This window comes from Palaemon carinicauda, chromosome 39 (assembly GCF_036898095.1).
Source record: "Palaemon carinicauda isolate YSFRI2023 chromosome 39, ASM3689809v2, whole genome shotgun sequence".
NCBI classification, from domain to species: domain Eukaryota; kingdom Metazoa; phylum Arthropoda; class Malacostraca; order Decapoda; family Palaemonidae; genus Palaemon; species Palaemon carinicauda.
In genome coordinates, this window is record NC_090763.1 from 53,776,428 (window position 1) to 53,796,967 (window position 20,540).

The following is a 20,540-nucleotide window of genomic DNA, read 5'->3' on the forward strand; positions in this document are numbered from 1 at the left end:
GAACAATAGCTTAGATGTGTTTAAAAATCTATCTCACACTGTACAGGGAGGTCCCTAGTAGACGATTGCTCCCTCTGCATCAGAAGGTCTCTGGAAGCCGAACGGCCTCATCATGTAGGAAGATCCAAGTGCACTCATGAATCCCTAACTGATACAATGGGAAGAGATAAGTGACCGATGCCCTTTGACTCGTACTTTACACTTGCTAAAATAATAGCAAGAAATCCTATCCAGTGGTGTATGGTCTCATGAAACTCTAGAAGTGATCCTCTCAGATGGTGTCCTTACGTGTGATGTCCTTGCACTGAGGGAACGAACCTGCAATGATTGCGTGTGTTGCGTGGAGATCTAACGCTTGGAGACCTGGTTCGTGGAAAACGGGAATAAGAAGACATGGAGTGAGAATGTGAAGGCCTTATGGGAAGAGACTTCTGCATTTGGAGTCCTCGCGCGTGGGTGGCATACGTAAATACCAGTCTCATGGGGATTGTGAGTACAGAGGTGATCGAGCTAGAGGTATCTCTCGGTGACAACGTTGTGGCCTGACATCATCCTTCATCTGCTCACGTGAAGGATGATCTAATAGATCGTCTAATAAATCAAGGTCCCTCCAGTGAGCTGTTGACCTTGGTAAAGTTGTCTTCCTTGAGCTGTCTGAAAAAGGTAGAGAGCGAGGACAGAGGCCCTTTGTCCTGACAGACAGAGTGAGTACTCGTTCCGGCATGGGACCAAGCACTGGTAGTAGAAGAGAGAGCACCTATACTTTATACCAGTTTACTTTCCCAATGAATGGTGGGTGGTACAACTCTGCCTCTTTCACACATACATGAAAGGAGGTCAGGAAAAGCCTCGTGAGGCTTTGGACTATAGGTTCTGACAATTGGCTTCTGTCATCTTTAGAGCAGGTGGAGCAGCATCTAATAGCTCTGCAGCAGAGTGTGTGGTCGAAGATACAGGGCTGGGAGGGGAAAATGGGCACGTATGCTTCTTTACCTTGTCATAAGTCGAAGATTTCTTGGTCTGATGCAACTAAATTACAGGAGGATCAAGAATCTCCTACTTGTCGACGGTTGTCACATTCTCTGTTCCTTCTGCAGATGGAACAGCAGAAGAGGAGGGCACAGCTGTAGAAATTATGGAAGCCCTAGTATCTGCTAATATCTTTGCCATCAATGCCTTAGGAGGACCACAACTTCCTGAGGTCCAAGTTCTTGGTAATGACATCATGTCATCATAAAGGGAAGCCAACTTCGAGGAAGAGGCAGGGGGTAATCACCTTCACTATGGAATACCTCACTTAAAGCCTACAGCAAGGACATATTAGGGTCTTCTTCCTTCTCTGGGTTTCCTCCAGAAAAGGAGTAGCAGTTTGACTACAGTATGGTGGAAAAAAGGAGTTAAAGAATTTCTTCAGCAACAGCTTGGGCGTGGAAATTCTTGAAGCTGAAGAATCTCTCTTAGACTTACTCCTCTGACTGTACTTAGACCACAACAAAGGAGGCTTTGCCCTGCACTCTCACAGGGGGAGGACTGCGAATAGTCATGTACCCTCAGCAGAAAAGGCACAAGAGATGGGGGTCCATAGCTCATATATCTGTTACAATAAAGGCATGTGGGATATCCATTAAAGTCAGGCCAATACTGCTCGGCGGCTGAAGTCAAAGTCGTTACTTAGTGGACTGTCAAGCGGGCGGGCCTTAGCTACCACCCAGCAGTAACTATCACCACCTCATTATAAATTTCAACTACCAAGTTTCAGCTTCACTGAAATAATAAGCCTATTATATGATAAGGGTTTGTATTCGTGTAGGAACAATCTAATTTTAGAGCTTTACTTTTATTTGATAATTGGATCATGGAATTTTCTGTAACGATTATATTTTCTAGTTAACATTAGTCGAGTAGCTGGGTTTATTCAAAGAGCTTGCTAGTAATGATCTAATTACTGTGATCTGACTACTGGAAGGGGGATTTCTCTCGTTCAGCCATATTGGTCAAGTCATGTTAAGGGGAGGGAGCGAGTCCTTTAGCAAGTGCTCGCTTTCCTTATCTTTTACTCCTTATTCAAAATATAATGTTTAGGTGTGCTTTATAATAAACTAAACTGACAATACTAACTACTGTACAGTAAATGCATTTATCCCTGCATATTGTATAAATCGATCCCTGTATATTGTATGTATCGTTAATCATACATAACATTTGATGTCTCCAAATACCAGTGGTACAGAATTTGTGACAAAGGATATTTGAAAACTAAAAATCTAGAGTATGTTTGCAATTGTGACAGACCACATGACAGGGGTACATAATACATTTTTATAAGGTATCATCAAGAAATTTCATTTTATGCAGTGTAGGACAACGAAAAATTACTAGGTATGAAGACTAAAAAGTGAATTGACGTGATGCAATGGTAAAAAATTGATGGAAGTAGCTAATATTACATCCGTCACAACATTAAACCGACCAACTATATTTACACTCATCACATATTAGAGTGATGTAGATGGATGAAGTTACAGTGGTCAAGGTAGGACAATGCAATCTACCGTATGTTATATTAGGCTAGGTTAGGATAGGTTAAGCAAGTTACAGCAGTACAGTATTTGGAATACTATATTTTTGGTACTTTAGAACTATAAAAATTGATAAAAATGAAAAAAGTTCCAGGGTGTATGTATATTGACGGCAATGTCCCATAACTCCCTTATTTTCAACCCTATCGCTAAGAATATGGCAGTCTAAGGGGGATCGTAGGTGGGCGTTAGGGCCCCATTTAGGTAAATAGGTAAGGACACAGCTTGTAGGTTAGATTACATAGGGAAGTTTAGATTAAGTGGTGTTCAATGAACGCTGGAGATACTGTCCGTATACAAAGGGTCCAAAGTTCCTAAATTTAGATCCTGTTGCACAGTAATTGTATTGAAACTTATCTCCCAACAGATCAGGCTTATTTAAAGAGGTAGATCATGTGGCCTAACCTATTCTAGTAACTAAACAAAGTAACTCATTACCATTATACTGGCAGCAAAGTAATAATTACTGAAACTAAACCAAACTGAGACATTATGTCATTATTCTTCGTAGAGGAGGGGGTGGATAAAACCCCCTACTGTACTGTACTTAAACTAACCTACCATTGGGGGGATGTACATATGATAGCGGCAACCTATATATGTGACGATGGCCATCTAAGAATACGGCAGTGTTAAGGGGGTCGCAGGGGGGTGTTAGCCCCCGATACTATTATTATTAATTGCTAAGCTACAACCCTAGTTGGAAAAGCAGGATGCTATAAGCTCAGGGGCCCCAACAGGGAAAATAGCACAGTGAAGAAAGGAGACAAGGAAAAATAAAATATTTTAAGAACAGTAACATTAAAATATGTTATTTTCATTAGTAAAATAAATTTTTGAATATACTTACCCGATGATCATGTAGCTGTCAACTCCGTTGCCCGACAGAAATCTACGGTCGGGATACGCCAGCGATCGCTATACAGGTGGGGGTGTACTCACCAGCGCCATCTGTGGTCAGGTACTCCAGTACTTCTTGTCAACAAGACCTCAATTTTCTCCTCGGTCCACTGGTTCTCTATGGGGAGGAAGGGCGGGTCCTTTAAATCATGATCATCGGGTAAGTATATTCAAAAATTTATTTTACTAATGAAAATAACATTTTTCAATATTAATCTTACCCGATGATCATGTAGCTGATTCACACCCATGGTGGTGGGTGGAGACCAGTATACATGTTAACAAAGAAGCTAAGTATCCCGTATTTCATTTTTATTAGTTATTCAAAATAACAATATAAAATAAATAAGTACCTGGTAAGGAAGTCGACTTGAACCATTACTCTGCCTTTAATAAGTACGTCTTCCTTACTGAGCGTAGCGGTCCTCTTAGGATGCTGAACGACTCTTAGGTGCTGAAGTATAAAGGGCTGCAACCCATACTAAAGGACCTCATCACAACCTCTAACCTAGGCGCTTCTCAAGAAAGAATTGACCACCCGCCAAATCAACCAGGATGCGGAAGGCTTCTTAGCCGACCGTACAACCCAAAAACAACAATAAAAGCAATCAAGAGAAAGGTTAAAAAGGTTATGGGATTATGGGAATGTAGTGGCTGAGCCCTCACCTACTACTGCACTCGCTGCTACGAATGGTCCCAGGGTGTAGCAGTTCTCGTAAAGAGACTGGACATCTTTGAGATAGAATGATGCGAACACTGACTTGCTTCTCCAATAGGTTGCATCCATAACACTCTGCAGAGAACGGTTCTGTTTGAAGGCCACTGAAGTAGCCACAGCTCTCACTTCATGTGTCCTTACCTTCAGTAAAGCAAGGTCTTCTTCCTTCATATGAGAATGAGCTTCTCTAATCAGAAGCCTGATGTAGTAAGAAACTGCGTTCTTAGACATTGGTAGCGAAGGCTTCTTAACAGCACACCATAAGGCTTCTGATTGTCCTCGTAAGGGTTTTGACCTTTTCAGATAGTACCTAAGAGCTCTGACTGGGCAAAGTACTCTCTCCAGCTCGTTACCCACCAAGTTGGATAGGCTAGGGATCTCGAACGATTTAGGCCAAGGACGTGAAGGAAGCTCGTTTTTAGCCAAAAAACCGAGCTGCAAGGAACATGTAGCCGTTTCCGATGTGAAACCTATGTTCCTGCTGAAGGCGTGGATCTCACTTACTCTCTTAGCTGTTGCTAGGCAAACGAGGAAAAGAGTTTTTAATGTGAGGTCCTTGAAAGAGGCTGATTGGAGCGGTTCAAATCTAGATGACATCAGGAACTTTAGGACCACGTCTAGGTTCCAGCCTGGAGTGGACAACCGACGTTCCTTAGAGGTCTCAAAAGACCTAAGGATGTCCTGCAGATCTTTGTTGGAGGAAAGATCCAAGCCTCTGTGGCGGAAGACCGCTGCCAACATACTTCTGTAACCCTTGATCGTAGGAGCTGATAGGGATCTAACGTTCCTTAGATGTAACAGGAAGTCAGCAATCTGGGTTACAGTGGTACTGGTTGAGGAAACTGCATTGGCCTTGCACCAGCTTCGGAAGACTTCCCATTTAGATTGATAGACTCTGCGAGTGGATGTCCTCCTAGCTCTAGCAATCGCTCTGGCTGCCTCCTTCGAAAAGCCTCTAGCTCTTGAGAGTCTTTCGATAGTCTGAAGGCAGTCAGACGAAGAGCGTGGAGGCTTGGGTGTACCTTCTTTACGTGAGGTTGACGCAGAAGGTCCACTCTTAGAGGGAGAGTCCTGGGAACGTCGACCAGCCATTGCAGTACCTCTGTGAACCATTCTCTCGCGGGCCAGAGGGGAGCAACCAACGTCAGCCGTGTCCCTTTGTGAGAGGCGAATTTCTGAAGTACCCTGTTGACAATCTTGAACGGCGGGAATGCATACAGGTCGAGATGGGACCAATTCAGCAGAAAGGCATCCACGTGAACTGCTGCCGGGTCTGGAATCGGAGAACAATACAATGGGAGCCTCTTGGTCATCGAGGTAGCGAACAGATCTATGGTTGGCTGACCCCACAGGGACCAAAGTCTGCTGCAAACATCCTTGTGAAGGGTCCACTCTGTGGGGATGACCTGACCCTTCCGGCTGAGGCGATCTGCCATGACATTCATATCGCCCTGAATGAACCTCGTTACCAGCGTGAGCCTTCGATCTTTTGACCAAATGAGGAGGTCCCTTGCGATCTCGAACAACTTCCTCGAATGAGTCCCCCCCTGCTTGGAGATGTAAGCCAAGGCTGTGGTGTTGTCGGAGTTCACCTCCACCACCTTGTTTAGCTGGAGGGACTTGAAGTTCATTAAGGCCAGATGAACCGCCAACAACTCCTTGCAATTGATGTGAAGTGTCCTTTGCTCCTGATTCCATGTTCCCGAGCATTCCTGTCCGTCCAATGTCGCACCCCAGCCCGAGTCTGATGCGTCCGAGAAGAGACGGTGGTCGGGGGTCTGAACAGCTAACGAAAGACCTTCCTTGAGAAGAATGCTGTTCTTCCACCACGTTAGAGTAGACCTCATCTCTTCGGAAACAGGAATTGAGACCGTCTCTAGCGTCATGTCCTTGATCCAGTGAGCAGCCAGATGATACTGAAGGGGGCGGAGGTGGAGTTTCCCTAACTCGATGAACAGGGCCAGCGATGAAAGTGTCCCTGTTAGACTCATCCACTGCCTTACTGAGCATCGGTTCCTTCTCAGCATGCTCAGGATGCACTCTAGGGCTTGGTTGATCCTTGGGGCCGACGGAAAAGCCCGAAAAGCTCGACTCTGAATCTCCATACCCAGGTAAACAATGGTCTGGGATGGGACGAGCTGGGACTTCTCTAAATTGACCAGGAGGCCCAGTTCCTTGGTCAGATCCATAGTCCATCTGAGATTCTCCAGACAGCGACGACTTGTGGGAGCTCTTAAAAGCCAGTCGTCTAAAAAGAGGGAGGCTCTGATGTCTGCCAAGTGAAGGAATTTCGCAATATTCCTCATCAGTCGCGTAAACACAAGAGGTGCCGTGCTTAGGCCAAAGCACAGGGCTTGGAATTGGTACACAACCTTTCCATAGACGAATCTCAGGAAAGGTTGGGAGTCTGGATGGATGGGGACGTGAAAGTATGCGTCTTTCAGGTCTAACGAGACCATCCAGTCCTCCTGCCTGACCGCTGCTAGGACCGACTTCGTCGTCTCCATCGTGAACGTCTGCTTGGTGACATAAGCATTGAGCGCACTGACGTCCAGCACCGGTCTCCAACCTCCTGTCTTCTTGGCTACCAGGGAGAGACGGTTGTAAAAGCCCGGGGATTGATGGTCCCGGACTATGACCACTGCCTCCTTGTGTAGCAAGAGCGACACCTCTTGTTGCAACGCTAGCCTCTTGTCCTTCTCCTTGTAGTTGGGAGAGAGGTTGATGGGAGATGTAGCTAGAGGGGGATTGCGGCAGAACGGAATTCTGTATCCCTCCCTCAGCCACTTCACAGACTGAGCGTCTGCACCTCTGCTCTCCCAAGCTTGCCAGAAGGTCTTGAGTCTGGCTCCTACAGCTGTCTGGAGAGGAAGGCAGTCAAAACTTGCCTCTTGTGGACTTGGAACCCTTCTTGGACTTGCCACGGTGACTGTCTGCACGGGTACCTCCTCTGCTGGAGGTTCTGCCACGAAAGGGCGGGATGGACCTGGAAGCAGGTGTATCAACTGCTAGGGGGCGGTAAGGTTTAGTCACGGAAGGTAAGGTCTTAGCCTTACGTGCAGAAGAAGCCATGAGGTCATGCGTATCCTTCTGGAGAAGAGAGGCAGCCATCCCCTTAATTAACTCCTCCGGAAACAGACACTTGGAAAGAGGAGCAAACAGCAACTCTGACCTCTGGCAAGGGGTGATACCAGCAAATAAGAAGGAGCACAGATGTTCTCTTTTCTTGAGGACCCCTGATACATAAGAAGCCGCAAGCTCGCCAGACCCATCTCGTATTGCCTTGTCCATGCTGGACATGATCAGCATGGCTGAGTCCTTGTCAGAAGGGGCAGTCTTCCTGCTTAAGGCTCCCAGACACCAATCGAGGAAGTTGAATATCTCGAAGGCACGAAAGACTCCCTTTAACAAGTGATCAAGATCTGAAGAGGACCAGCAGATCTTCGAACGTCTCATAGCCAACCTGCGGGGAGAGTCAACCAGACTTGAGAAGTCGGCCTGGGCAGAGGCAGGAACCCCCAAGCCAGGTTCCTCTCCCGTGGCATACCAGACGCCCGACTTAGAAGCCAGCTTGGGAGGAGGAAACACAAAAGAGGTCCTTCCCAGTTGCTTCTTGGACTGCAACCAATCCCCCATAACCCTCAAAGCTCTCCTTGATGATCTGGCGAGAACAAGCTTGGTAAAGGCAGGCGCAGTCGACTGCATGCCCAGAGCAAACTCGGAGGGAGGAGAACGAGGGGTTGCAGACACAAAGTGTTCAGGGTACAACTCTCTGAACAAAGCAAGGACTTTGCGGAAGTCTAAGGAGGGTGGCGAAGACTTGTGTCCTTCAACATCAGAATGAGGATCATCTAGATGAGCAGCTTCATCCTCAGAAACCTCCTCACCCGACAGTTGAGTTGTAAGAGGCAAAGGCAGAGCAGCAAGCTGAACGGCTGAATCCTGCAGAACGGGTGCATGCGTACCTGCGGATCCATCATCATGCCTCTGCTGGACAGACTGTGAGCTGGTAACAACAAAAGCAGAGGGCCGGCGTAAGGGAGGGTCTGCGGTGGGCTGAGGAGCATGCGGTGTGGTATGAAGAGCATGCTGTAAGGCATGCGACTCATGCTGCATGGCATGCGGCTCATGCTGCATGGGATGAGGCTCATGCTGCATGGTATGAGGCTCATGCTGCATGGGATGCGGCTCATGCTGCATGGCATGCGGCTCATGCTGCATGGGATGAGGCTCATGCTGCATGGTATGAGGCTCATGCTGCATGGAATGCGGCTCATGCTGCATGGTATGCGGAGCATGCTGTAAGGTCTGCAGAGCATGCTGCATGGGCTGAGGAGAATGCCGCATAGTGCTGGAACCCGGCAACTCCCGATGCGGCAGCTCACGCATGTAAGCAGAAGGTGCAGCACGAACATGCGTCTGGCAGTGAGGACTGCGCAACGGTGGAGGAGCTCTCACAGGAGGAGGGGTGTTAACCTTCTCTGCCTGATACTCCTGCATAAAAGCCGCAAGCTGAGACTGCATAGTCTGCAGCATGGACCACTTAGGGTCTACTGTGGTTGGAGCAGAGGCCTGTCGAGGGACCACTCTACCTCTCTTAGGCGGTGTGCAGTCATCAGATGACTGCGGCGAGTCCGAACTGACCCAGTGGCTACACCTGGGCCGTTGGACTAGCTCGGAAGGGACCTTACGTTTGAGCGGTCGTGAGACCTTAGTCCACCGTTTCCTCCTGGAAACCTCTTCCACAGACGAGGAATGTAAGGGCTCATTCGTCTGGGAGTGGAAGGGACGATCCTTAGCAGATACGTCCGCAACCACTGAGGATACATCTGTGCGCCGATCAAGGCCTGCCGAACCCTTTGGTCCTTCGACATTGCTTCTCCCCTGGGCTTGGGAGCTTGCAAGAGGTCCCGGACTGGGAGGACGACTGGCACGCACAGATGTATCCTCATGCGCAACACTGACACTGACACTATGCACAGCACTAGCACTAACACTTCCCACTGCACTCTTCGCTTTCAGCTCTCTGACATCTGCCAAGAGCTGATTGCGGTCACTAACCAACGACTCCACCTTATCACCGAGAGCCTGAATGGCACGCAACATATCAGGCTGAGCACTCGTAGCAGGTTCGGGGGTCACCACCACAGGGGAAGGAAAAGGTTGAGGGGCATGGGGAGAGGAAATATCCAAAGAGCGAGAAGAACTCCTCCTATCTCTCTCCTTCTCTAACCTACGAGTATATCTGAGGAATTCATTAAAATCGAATTCCGAAAGCCCAGCACATTCCCCACATCGATCTTCCAATTGACAGGATTTTCCCCTACAATTGGAACATACGGTGTGAGGATCAACAGAGGCCTTCGGAAGACGCCTATTACAAGTCCTAACACTACATCGCCTGTATTTAGGAACTTGGGAATGGTCAGACATCTTGAATTTAGAAGTAGTCAAAGGGGGAATTCCAAAGTAAAGCAAAGATCGTTAACCAATGAATCAAATTAATACCAAAAGCTTGCTAAGCTAAGGCTAAAGCTTCCTGTACAGCGAAGGCTAAATTTCAGAGCAAATACTTCACCAAATCGTGAACAAAAGACTCCAAAATCAACAGCGTATCCATGTAGGTCTTGCCGGTGGCACAACAGAGGAAAAATTGAGGTCTTGTTGACAAGAAGTACTGGAGTACCTGACCACAGATGGTGCTGGTGAGTACACCCCCACCTGTATAGCGATCGCTGGCGTATCCCGACCGTAGATTTCTGTCGGGCAACGGAGTTGACAGCTACATGATCATCGGGTAAGATTAATATGTTATTTTCATTAGTAAAATAAATTTTTGAATATACTTACCCGATAATCATGTAGCTGTCAACTCCGTTGCCCGACAGAAATCTAAGGAGGGATACGCCAGCTATCACAATACTAGAAGGGGGTGTACTAACCAGCGCCACCTGTGGCCAGGTACTCAAGTACTTCTTGTTGACACCTCCTCAATTATTCCTCGGTCCCACTGGTTCTCTATGGGGAGGAAGGGAGGGTCAATTAAATCATGATTATCGGGTAAGTATATTCAAAAATTTATTTTACTAATGAAAATAACATTTTTCAATATTAAACTTACCCGATAATCATGTAGCTGATTCACACCCAGGGGGGTGGGTGAAAACCAGTGTACAAGATTAAAGGATAGCCAAGTATCCCCAAATTTCATATAACAGTTATCTCCAATAACAAATGAAATAATAAGTACCTGGTAAGGAAGTCGAATTGAACCGTTACTCTGCCTCTTTTTTAAGTTCGTCTTCCTTACTGAGCGCAGCGTTCCTCTTGGAGGCTGAATCAACCCAAGGTGCTAAAGTATATAGGGTTGCAACCCCTACTAAAGGACCTCTACACAACCTTTAACCTAGGCGCTTCTCAAGAATGAATTGACCACCCGCCAAATCAAAAGGATGCGGAAGGCTTCTTAGCCTACCGTAACAACCATAAAAACAACAATAAAAGAATTCAAGAGAAAAGTTAAAAAGGTTATGGGATTAAGGGAATGTAGTGGCTGAGCCCTCACCTACTACTGCACTCGCTGCTACGAATGGTCCCAGGGTGTAGCAGTTCTCGTAAAGAGACTGGACATCTTTCAGATAAAATGATGCAAACACTGACTTGCTCCTCCAATAGGTTGCATCCATTACACTCTGCAGAGAACGGTTTTTATTAAAGGCCATCGAAGTAGCTACGGCTCTTACTTCGTGGGTCCTTACCTTCAGCAATGCAAGGTCTTCCTCCTTTAAGTGAGAATGTGCTTCTCTGATCAGAAGCCTTATATAATACGAAAGCCCATTCTTGGACATGGGTCTCGAGGGTTTCCTGATGGCACACCAAAAGGCTTCTGACTGTCCTCGGAGAGGTTTAGACCTCTTGAGATAATATTTGAGAGCTCTGACAGGGCAAAGAACTCTCTCAAGTTCGTTACCTACCATGTTGGAAAGGCTAGGTATCTCGAACGATCTAGGCCAAGGACGTGAAGGAAGTTCGTTCTTTGCTAGGAATCCAAGCTGGAAAGAACATGTAGCAGACTCGGTCGTGAAACCAATGTTCTTGCTGAAGGCATGAACCTCACTGACTCTCTTAGCTGTTGCCAGGCAAACGAGAAAAAGGGTCTTGAGGGTAAGGTCCTTGAATGAAGCTGACTGGAGAGGTTCGAACCTAGATGTCATAAGGAACCTTAAGACTACGTCTAGATTCCAGCCTGGAGTGGAAAGACGACGATCTTTAGACGTCTCAAAAGACTTAAGAATGTCTTGAAGGTCCTTGTTGGAAGACAGGTCCAAACCTCTATGGCGGAGAACTGAGGCCAACATACTCCTATATCCCTTAATCGTAGGAGCTGAAAGGGATCTCTCATTCCTAAGATGAAGCAGGAAGTCAGCTATTTGGGTCACAGAGGTATTGGTAGAGGATATCGAATTGGCTCTACACCAGCTTCGGAAGACCTCCCACTTAGACTGGTAGACCCTACGAGTGGAAACCCTTCTTGCTCTGGCAATAGCCCTGGCTGCCTCCTTCGAAAAGCCTCGAGCTCTAGCGAATCTTTCGACAGTCTGAAGGCAGTCAGTTGAAGAGCGTGGAGGTTTGGATGTAACCTGTCTACGTGAGGTTGACGTAGAAGGTCCACTCTTAGAGGTAGAGTCCTGGGGAAGTCTACTAGCCATTGTAGTACCTCTGTGAACCATTCTCTTGCAGGCCAAAGGGGAGCAACCAGCGTCAGCCGTGTCCCTTCGTGCGAGACGAATTTCTGCAGAACCTTGTTGATTATCTTGAACGGAGGGAATGCGTACAGGTCGAGATGGGACCAGTTCAGTAGAAAGGCATCCACATGAACTGCTGCAGGGTCTGGAACAGGAGAACAAAACAGAGGAAGTCTCTTGGTCATGGAGGTGGCAAACAGATCTATGGTAGGTTGACCCCACAAGGTCCAAAGTCTGTTGCACACACTCTTGTGGAGGGTCCATTCCGTGGGAATGACCTGATTCCTTCTGCTCAGACGATCTGCTGACACGTTCATATTGCCCTGGATGAACCTCGTGACTAGAGAGAGGTTTAGACTTCTTGACCAAATGAGGAGGTCCCTTGCGATCTCGTAAAGGCTCCTCGAATGGGTCCCTCCTTGCTTGCAGATGTAAGCCAAGGCTGTGGTGTTGTCCGAGTTCACCTCCACCACTTTGCCTAGCAGGAGGGACTTGAAGTTCAACAGGGCTAGATGAACTGCCAGCAGTTCCTTGCAGTTGATGTGGAGAGATCGTTGTTCCTCGTTCCACATTCCGGAGCATTCCTTTCCGTCCAAGGTTGCACCCCAGCCCGAGTCCGATGCATCTGAGAAGAGATGAAGATTGGGGGTCTGAATGGCCAAGGATAGACCCTCTCTGAGAAGGAGGTTGTGCTTCCACCACAGGAGAGTGGTCTTCATCTCTTGGTTGATAGGGATAGAGATTGCTTCTAGAGTCGAACTCTTGTCCCAATGAGCTGCTAGGTGGAATTGAAGAGGGCGGAGGTGGAGTCTGCCCAGCTCGACAAACAGGGCTAGGGACGAGAGAGTCCCTGTGAGACTCATCCACTGTCTCACTGAGCAACTGCTCCTCTTCAGCATGCTCATGATGCACTCTAGGGCTTGGCTTATCCTGGGGGCCGATGGAAAAGCCCGAAAACTCTGACTCTGAATCTCCATTCCCAGATACACGATGGATTGTGAGGGAATGAGTTGAGATTTTTCCAAATTGACTAATAGACCCAGGTCTCTGATAAGGTCTAAAGTCCAATGAAGATTCTCCAGACAACGACGACTCGAGGAGGCTCTCAACAGCCAGTCGTCTAGGTAGAGGGAGGCTCTGATGTTTGACAAATGAAGGAATTTGGCTACATTCCTCATCAGAAGGGTAAAGACCATAGGAGCTGTGCTTAGGCCAAAACACAGGGCTTGGAATTGGTAGACGACCTTTCCGAAAACGAATCTTAGGAAAGGTTGGGAGTCTGGATGAATCGGAACGTGAAAATAAGCATCTTTCAAGTCCAATGAGACCATCCAGTCCTCCTGTCTGACCGCTGCTAAGACCGACTTGGTCGTCTCCATCGTGAACGTCAGCTTGGTGACATACTCGTTGAGAGCGCTGACGTCCAGCACAGGTCTCCAACCTCCTGTCTTCTTGGCCACAAGAAAGAGACGGTTGTAGAAGCCCGGGGATTGATGGTCCCGGACTATAACCACAGCCTTCTTCTGCACAAGAAGCGACACCTCCTGGTGCAAAGCTAGTCTCTTGTCCTCCTCTTTGTAGTTGGGAGAGAGGTTGATGGGCGAAGTGGTCAGAGGTGGTTGAAGGTAGAATGGAATCCTGTAACCGAACCTCAGCCAACTGACAGACTGTGCGTCTGCACCTCTCATCTCCCAAGCTCGCCAGAAGGTCTTGAGTCTGGCTCCTACTGTCGTCTGGAGAAGCGGAGAGTCAGTGTTTTCCTTTGGATGGCTTGGATCCTTTCCTGGACTTGCCTCTGTAAGAGTCTGGACGGGAGCTTCCTCGGCTGGGGGCTCTACCACGAAAGGGCGGTATGAATCTAGTCGCAGGGGTATCAGCCACTGGGGAGCGGTAAGTCTTAGGGACTGAGGTGGAAGCCTTAGACTTACGAGCCGAAGAAGCTACAAGATCGTGCGTGTCCTTCTGTATCAAGGCAGCAGACAAATCTTTAATGAGCTCTTCGGGAAAAATAAACTTCGAAAGAGGAGCAAACAGAAGTTGTGACCGTTGGCAAGGGGTAATGCTGGCGGAAAGGAAAGAACACAGCTGTTCTCTTTTCTTCAACACCCCTGATACAAACAAGGACGCTAGCTCGCCCGATCCATCTCTGATGGCCTTATCCATACAGGACATTAACAGCATGGCAGAATCTTTGTCCGTATGAGAGGTTTTCTTGCTGAGGGCCCCCAGGCACCAGTCGAGAAAATTAAACATTTCAAAAGCTCTAAACACCCCTTTAAGCAAGTGATCCAGGTCTGAGAAGGTCCAACACACTTTTGAGCGTCTCATAGCAGATCTTCGAGGCGAGTCTACCAGACTTGAGAAGTCAGCCTGGGCAGAGGCAGGTACTCCCAAGCCTGGTGCTTCCCCTGTGGCATACCAAACGCTCGCTTTCGAAGTGAGCTTCGTTGGAGGGAACATGAAGGAAGTCTTGCCAAGAAGTTGCTTAGACTGCAGCCACTCCCCTAAGATCCTAAAAGCCCTCTTGGAGGATCTAGCTAGGACAAGCTTGGTATAGGAAGACTGAGCTTGTTGCACTCCCAGCGAAAACTCAGATGGTGGAGAGCGGGGAATAGCTGAGACAAAATGGTCTGGATAAACCTCCCTGAGAAGAGCCAAGACCTTGCGAAAATCAAGAGACTGTGGAGAGAGCTTGGATTCGTCCACGTCCGAAGAGGGATCAAGGTGTGCCTCCTCATCATCCGAAACCTCAACCCCAGAATGAGGCGACGGGATCGGATACGAATGCTGAACCGCAGAGTCAGAACGAGCAGGAACAACAACAGAGGTGGAAGGAGGAGGTGCAGCAAGTTCCTGTTCCTGTTCCTGTGGTATGAGTGGAGCGTGAAGAGACCGAGGCTGTGCAGAACAAGGTAAAGTTCCCGCAAGCAGAGATGTCTGAGGAGCAGGATCAGGGTGCACGGGTAGAGCTCGGTGCAGCAGCTGAGGAGACTGACTCACAGGTGGAAGAGGTTGTTGTACCTCCACCGAGAGTTGCACCGCCGGTGGAGCAGCCAGGGGAGGAGGAGGAAGAGTGGAGTAATCCTCCTGATCCCAAACCGAAGGTTGCCTTAAAGAAGGCTGATGCTGAACAACACTGGGAACAGTGAACACAGAAAGTGGTTCAACATCGTACGCCTGGCAGATGGAGCTGCGACTGGGTGCAGCGAGTGCAGGCGGGTGCAGCACAGGCTGAACGGGTGCAGGAGGTTGGTGCACCACCGGTGCAGGCGGGTGCAGCATAGGCTGAACGGGTGCAGGAGGTTGGTGCACCACCGGTGCAGGCGGGTGCAGCACAGGCTGAACGGGTGCAGGAGGTTGGTGCACCACCGGTGCAGGCGGGTGCAGCACAGGCTGAACGGGTGCAGGAGGTTGGTGCACCACAGGTGCAGGAGGTGCAACACTCTCAGCACGACACTCACGCATCAGGTCCGAAAGCTGAGCTTGCATGGACTGAAGCATAGACCACTTGGGATCAGCAGAGACAGTAGCAGACTGAGGTAAAGCCATAACAGTGGTTGCACCACCGGTGCAGCTCTGTTGTACCTTACTCCTCTTGGGCGGAGTACAGTCGCTAGATGACTGAGGCGAGTCAGAGCTGAGCCAACGACTGCAACCTGGCTGAGCACTCGAGGGCTGGACTCTGCGTTTAAGCGGTCTAGAGACCTGAGACCAACGTTTCTTCCCCGAGAGAAGATCAGCGGACGAGCGGAAGACGGGCTCAATCGTCTGCAAGTGGGAGTGACGGTCTGTGGAAGACACGCCCGCAACCACTGAGGATAATTCTGTGCGCCTAACAAGGCCTGCCGAACCCTTATGCCCTTCGACATTGCTTCTCCCCTGGGCTTGGGAGCTTGCAAGAGGTCCCGGACTGGGAGAACGACTGGCTCGCACAGAAAAATCCCCACGCACCACACTGGCACTAACACTAGTACAAGGCACTGCACCGACACTAGCACTCGTCACAGCACTGGCACTAACTTCACCCACTGCACTCTTGGCCTTCAACTCTTTCACTTCGGCCATCAGAGACTTATGGTCACTTACCACTGACTCTACCTTATCGCCTAAAGCCTGAATAGCGCGTAAAACCACTGACATATCAGGCGGAGGGCACACAGTAGGATCGGGGGTAGCCACTACAGGGGTAGGATCAGGAAGGGGATCATGAGATGAGGAAAATAAAGAAGAGTGAGAAGAACTCCTCCTAGCTCTAATTCTCTCTAACTTAGAAGAATACTTTAAAAGTCGGACAAAATCCAATTCCGAAAGTCCGGCGCATTCCTCACATCGATTTTCTAACTGACAGGGTCTGTCCCTACAGTCAGAACAAGCGGTGTGAGGATCTACCGAGACCTTCGGAATACGTCTATTGCAAGACCTACATCGTCTATGGGAGGGGGCTTGCGAAATGTCAGACATTTTGTTTTCAAGAGAAGTCAAAGGGAGATCCAAAAAACAAGCAAAAAATTCGTTAACCGTTAAACTGAATTAAATAAAAGCTATCTAGCTAATATCAGAAGGTTTCTAGTAATGCGACAGCCGTAAATCAAAGAGAATACATCACCAAATAAGCGAGAATAAACTCGAAGACCATAAGCGTATCCCAGAACGTCTAGCCGGAGGCACGACAGAGGAATAATTGAGGAGGTGTCAACAAGAAGTACTTGAGTACCTGGCCACAGGTGGCGCTGGTTAGTACACCCCCTTCTAGTATTGTGATAGCTGGCGTATCCCTCCTTAGATTTCTGTCGGGCAACGGAGTTGACAGCTACATGATTATCGGGTAAGTTTAATATTGAAAAATTGAAAATAATATCTTCCAAAATAAGAGGAAGAGAAATAAGATAGAATAGTATGCTCGAGTGTACCCTCAAGCACGAGAACTCTAACCCAAGACAGTGGAAAATCATGGTACAGAGGCCATGGCCCTACCCAAGACAAGAGAACAATGGTTTGATTTTGGAGTGTCCTTCTCCTAGAAGAGCTGCTTACTATAGCTAAAGTCTCTTCTACCCTAACCAAGAGGAAAGTGGCCATTGAACAATTACAGTGCAGTAACCCCTTGGGTGAAGAAGAATGGATTAGTAATCTAAGTGTTGTCAAGTGTATGAGGACAGAGGAGAATATGTAAAGAATAGGCCAGACTATTCGGTGTGTGTGTGTGTGTAGGCAAAGGGAAAATGAACCTTAACCAGAGAGATGATTTCAATGTAATACTGTCTGGCCTGTCCAAGGACCCTCAACGGGTGGCTGGTAAGTAGGGAAATAGGGGAGTCTTTGTATATCAGCAAACTAACCTAAACTTTCCCCCCTAACCTAACCTATAAGTCGTGTCCTTACCTACTTACCTAACGGGGTGGGGGGGGGGGGCTAACGGCCCCCTGCAACCACCTCTTACACTGCCATATTCTAAGTTAGCCATAATAATACATACAGGTAGCCGCTATCATACATACACCCCAAAATAGGTAAGGACATTGCTTGAAGGTTAGGTTGGGAAGTTTAGGTTAGTTGGTGTTCTTGTGTAGAGGTTTTGTAGAAAAACGGACAAGACTATGGGAAGATAATTCCCATTTTCTATGCAAGAGGGAGGAACTGGCTGCTGATATACAAAGGCTCCCCATAAGGTTCCATATCCTAACAAACCATATTTTGTAGAAAATTTGACAGGCTACAGGATTTATTAACGACTGAATGATATCCAGGATAAATACACAATTAATATATTTTCCAGAACGTAACTTACAAGTACACAAAAATGTAAGTTAAATCCAATCACTATCATGAACAGCAGTCTACTGGCCAACAGCAGGATAACAATATCAACACTACTCATTGATATACTCTGCAGAAGAGTACAATTAAAATATACAATTTAAGAAAAAGACTTGTCAATTCACTACACAATTCCAGTCAACCGTTAGGTGTTACTCACCAGTATAGCCTTATCTTGCTCGGTCACTTTACTCGTTGGCTTCTTCGAAAATAAGTGTCCCATTATTTAGATAATTACAATTTTCCCAACGATGTAATAAAAACTGGCTTAGCCTCACTTATACAGCAAAGGACATATGGTATTTCAAGTTTCTTTCGTATATAATATTTATTTCCTGGATACTCGCAGCCAACGTGACGCAGATTTCAAGTCAGCTGATACGAGATGTAAACAAAGCTCCTCTTCATAGAAAACGTAAGCTCATGGGTGACATGACTAATTCTCTTTGATGAGTCACGGGGGTTTTCATGTATTACTTGAGTCACTGCTCACAAAAGTGACTCTAAATTTCAAATTGCTTGTCCATTTTCTTAAAGTATAGTTTTAAGACATACTATCATAATATAAAAGGTGAAAATACATATCCAATTAGCCAATTTCAAAACCTAAAACCTGTAGTCTGAAGTAACTGCACAGTTGTCCTTCCTATTTAAAAGCTACACACTTACTCGTGCATGGACACACGCGTACGCGTTGGTATATATACACACACATATATATATATATATATATATATATATATATATATATATATATATATATATATATATATATATATATATAGGCCTATTGTGTGTGTGTCAGAAGCTGTTGCTAGCTCGCTGCAGGAAAAAGACCTTAGACATATCCTTCCACTCCTGTCTGTTTATGTTCTTTGTATGTCAATCTATACAAGTAAATTTTCTTATCTCGTCAATCCACCGTCTTCTCTTTCTTTCCCTGCTTCGCTTGCAATCTCTAAGGACCCATTTTGTTATGCTTATTGTCCATCTTTTATCTATCATTCTCGTTGTATGTTCTGCCCACGTCCTTTATTCCTTCCATAGCTCTCTGAGTTGTAAGTAACTTATGTTATAAGGCTTTAGTAAGGCCCGAAGTGTCTTATGTATAAGTTAATACTGGTAGGGCATCTGATTAGATAGTTTTCTTTTTAGAGAGAGTGGTATTTGAATTTTCATAATCTCATATTGTTTACCAAAAGCTCTCCAACCAACAATTATCCTTTTCTTATTTTTGGTCTCATTTCATGGGGAAACATTTACCGTCCGTTCTAAGAACATACATAAAGACGAGAAAACACTCATAATTCAATTACATTAAATTCCACGCACACAGTCCGAAAAATGTAGAACAGAATGCGATATATATATATATATATATATATATATATATATATATATATATATATATATATATATACACACATATATGTATATATATATATATATATATATATATATATATATATATATATATTATATATATATATATATATATATATATATATATATATATATATATATATGTATGTATATATAAGAGGAAATTGGGATCATACATAAAACTGAAACTCACTTAGATTTTCAGCAAGCCTGTGCCCCCAAAAATGGCGGTATCATGTAGTTAACACTTTCTGGCGCACCCGTAAATTCCCTTGTTTACGGTCGACCGAGGTCACTGGTTCTGGAATACTTCTATGACCTCTCTTCTAGGGTTTCCCCCACGACACCGGAACTATTCTGTCCTCTTCTGGTCAGTGGTTCAAGGAAAAACTGTTTTGGGTGAGCCATGAGGCCTTTGACGCGACAGGTGAATGTATGTTCCCGTATACTCCGTAACGACTGTACGGTGAATGGAAAGATTTCCCGGGAAATTTGTCAGTTCTAACCCGGATAGCAGAAGAGGTCTACATGCACAGTTGACGCATCTTGATGTGCTATATAGAGTTTACAATACAAGACGTAATGAGCTTGTATAAAGTGAGTTTTATGCAGCTTTCTTATTTATAATACAAGAAGTAATCTTGCAGTTCCAGAGGATTATATATAAGAATATCCCAAGTGTATGGAATACAAAAATGAAGCAATTAAGAAGGTTTTTAGCCAAACGCAGTGGGCAGTGGACAAAAAATATATTTCCTAGACTAAAAAACTTAAGTTGTAGTAGAGAGATGAAAATTAAATGCTAATAAGTTGGCACTACTTAATTTATGATGAAACCAGTGCAAGTATTCTATCTCTAAATACATTTGCTTAAGGAATTTTGTTTGAAGAACTAGCATACATGACGTATGTAATATGTCTCAGATTTTTACCGTCGTGACGGTAATTGGTTGGACAGGGCACCAGCCACCCGTTGAGATACTACCGCTAGAGAGTTATTGGGTTCTTTGACTGGCCAGACAGTACTACATTGGATCCATCTCTCTGGTTTAGTCTTTGCATACACTTACACCGAATAGTCTGGCCCATACTTACCACATTCTCCTCTGTCCTCATAAACCTGACAACACTGAGATTACTAAACAATTCTTCTTCCCCCGAGGGGTTGACTAATGCAATATAATTGTTCAGTGACTACTTTCCTCTTGGTAAGGATAGAAGAGACTCTTTAGCTATGGCAAGCTGCTCTTCTAGGAGAAGGACGCTCCAAATTTAAACCATTGTTCTCTGGTCTTCGGTAGTGCCATAACCTCTGAACCATGTTCTTCTACTGTCTTGGATTAGAGTTCTCTTGCTTGGGGGTACACTTGGCATGCTGTTCAATCTGATTAATCTTCC

General features: G+C 46.3%; 1 protein-coding gene across 3 annotated transcripts in view; it reads right to left on the reverse strand.

Annotated features, from left to right (window-relative positions):
• Nucleotides 1-18,158, reverse strand: part of LOC137631194 (charged multivesicular body protein 6-A-like) — a 33,167-nt gene extending 15,009 nt beyond the window's left edge. For 2 of the 3 annotated variants that reach the window (XR_011041874.1, XM_068362924.1), the window contains exon 1: nucleotides 17,731-17,867. Coding sequence is in view for 2 of the 3 variants with exons in the window: in XM_068362924.1 (XP_068219025.1) it covers nucleotides 17,731-17,820 (90 nt within the window). In the remaining variant the exon portion in view is untranslated. Of the gene's footprint in view, nucleotides 1-17,730; nucleotides 17,868-17,919 lie in introns of those variants that run through there. The other variant, XM_068362925.1, reaches the window with a different exon arrangement.
• Between the last annotated feature and the right edge of the window lie 2,382 nt (nucleotides 18,159-20,540).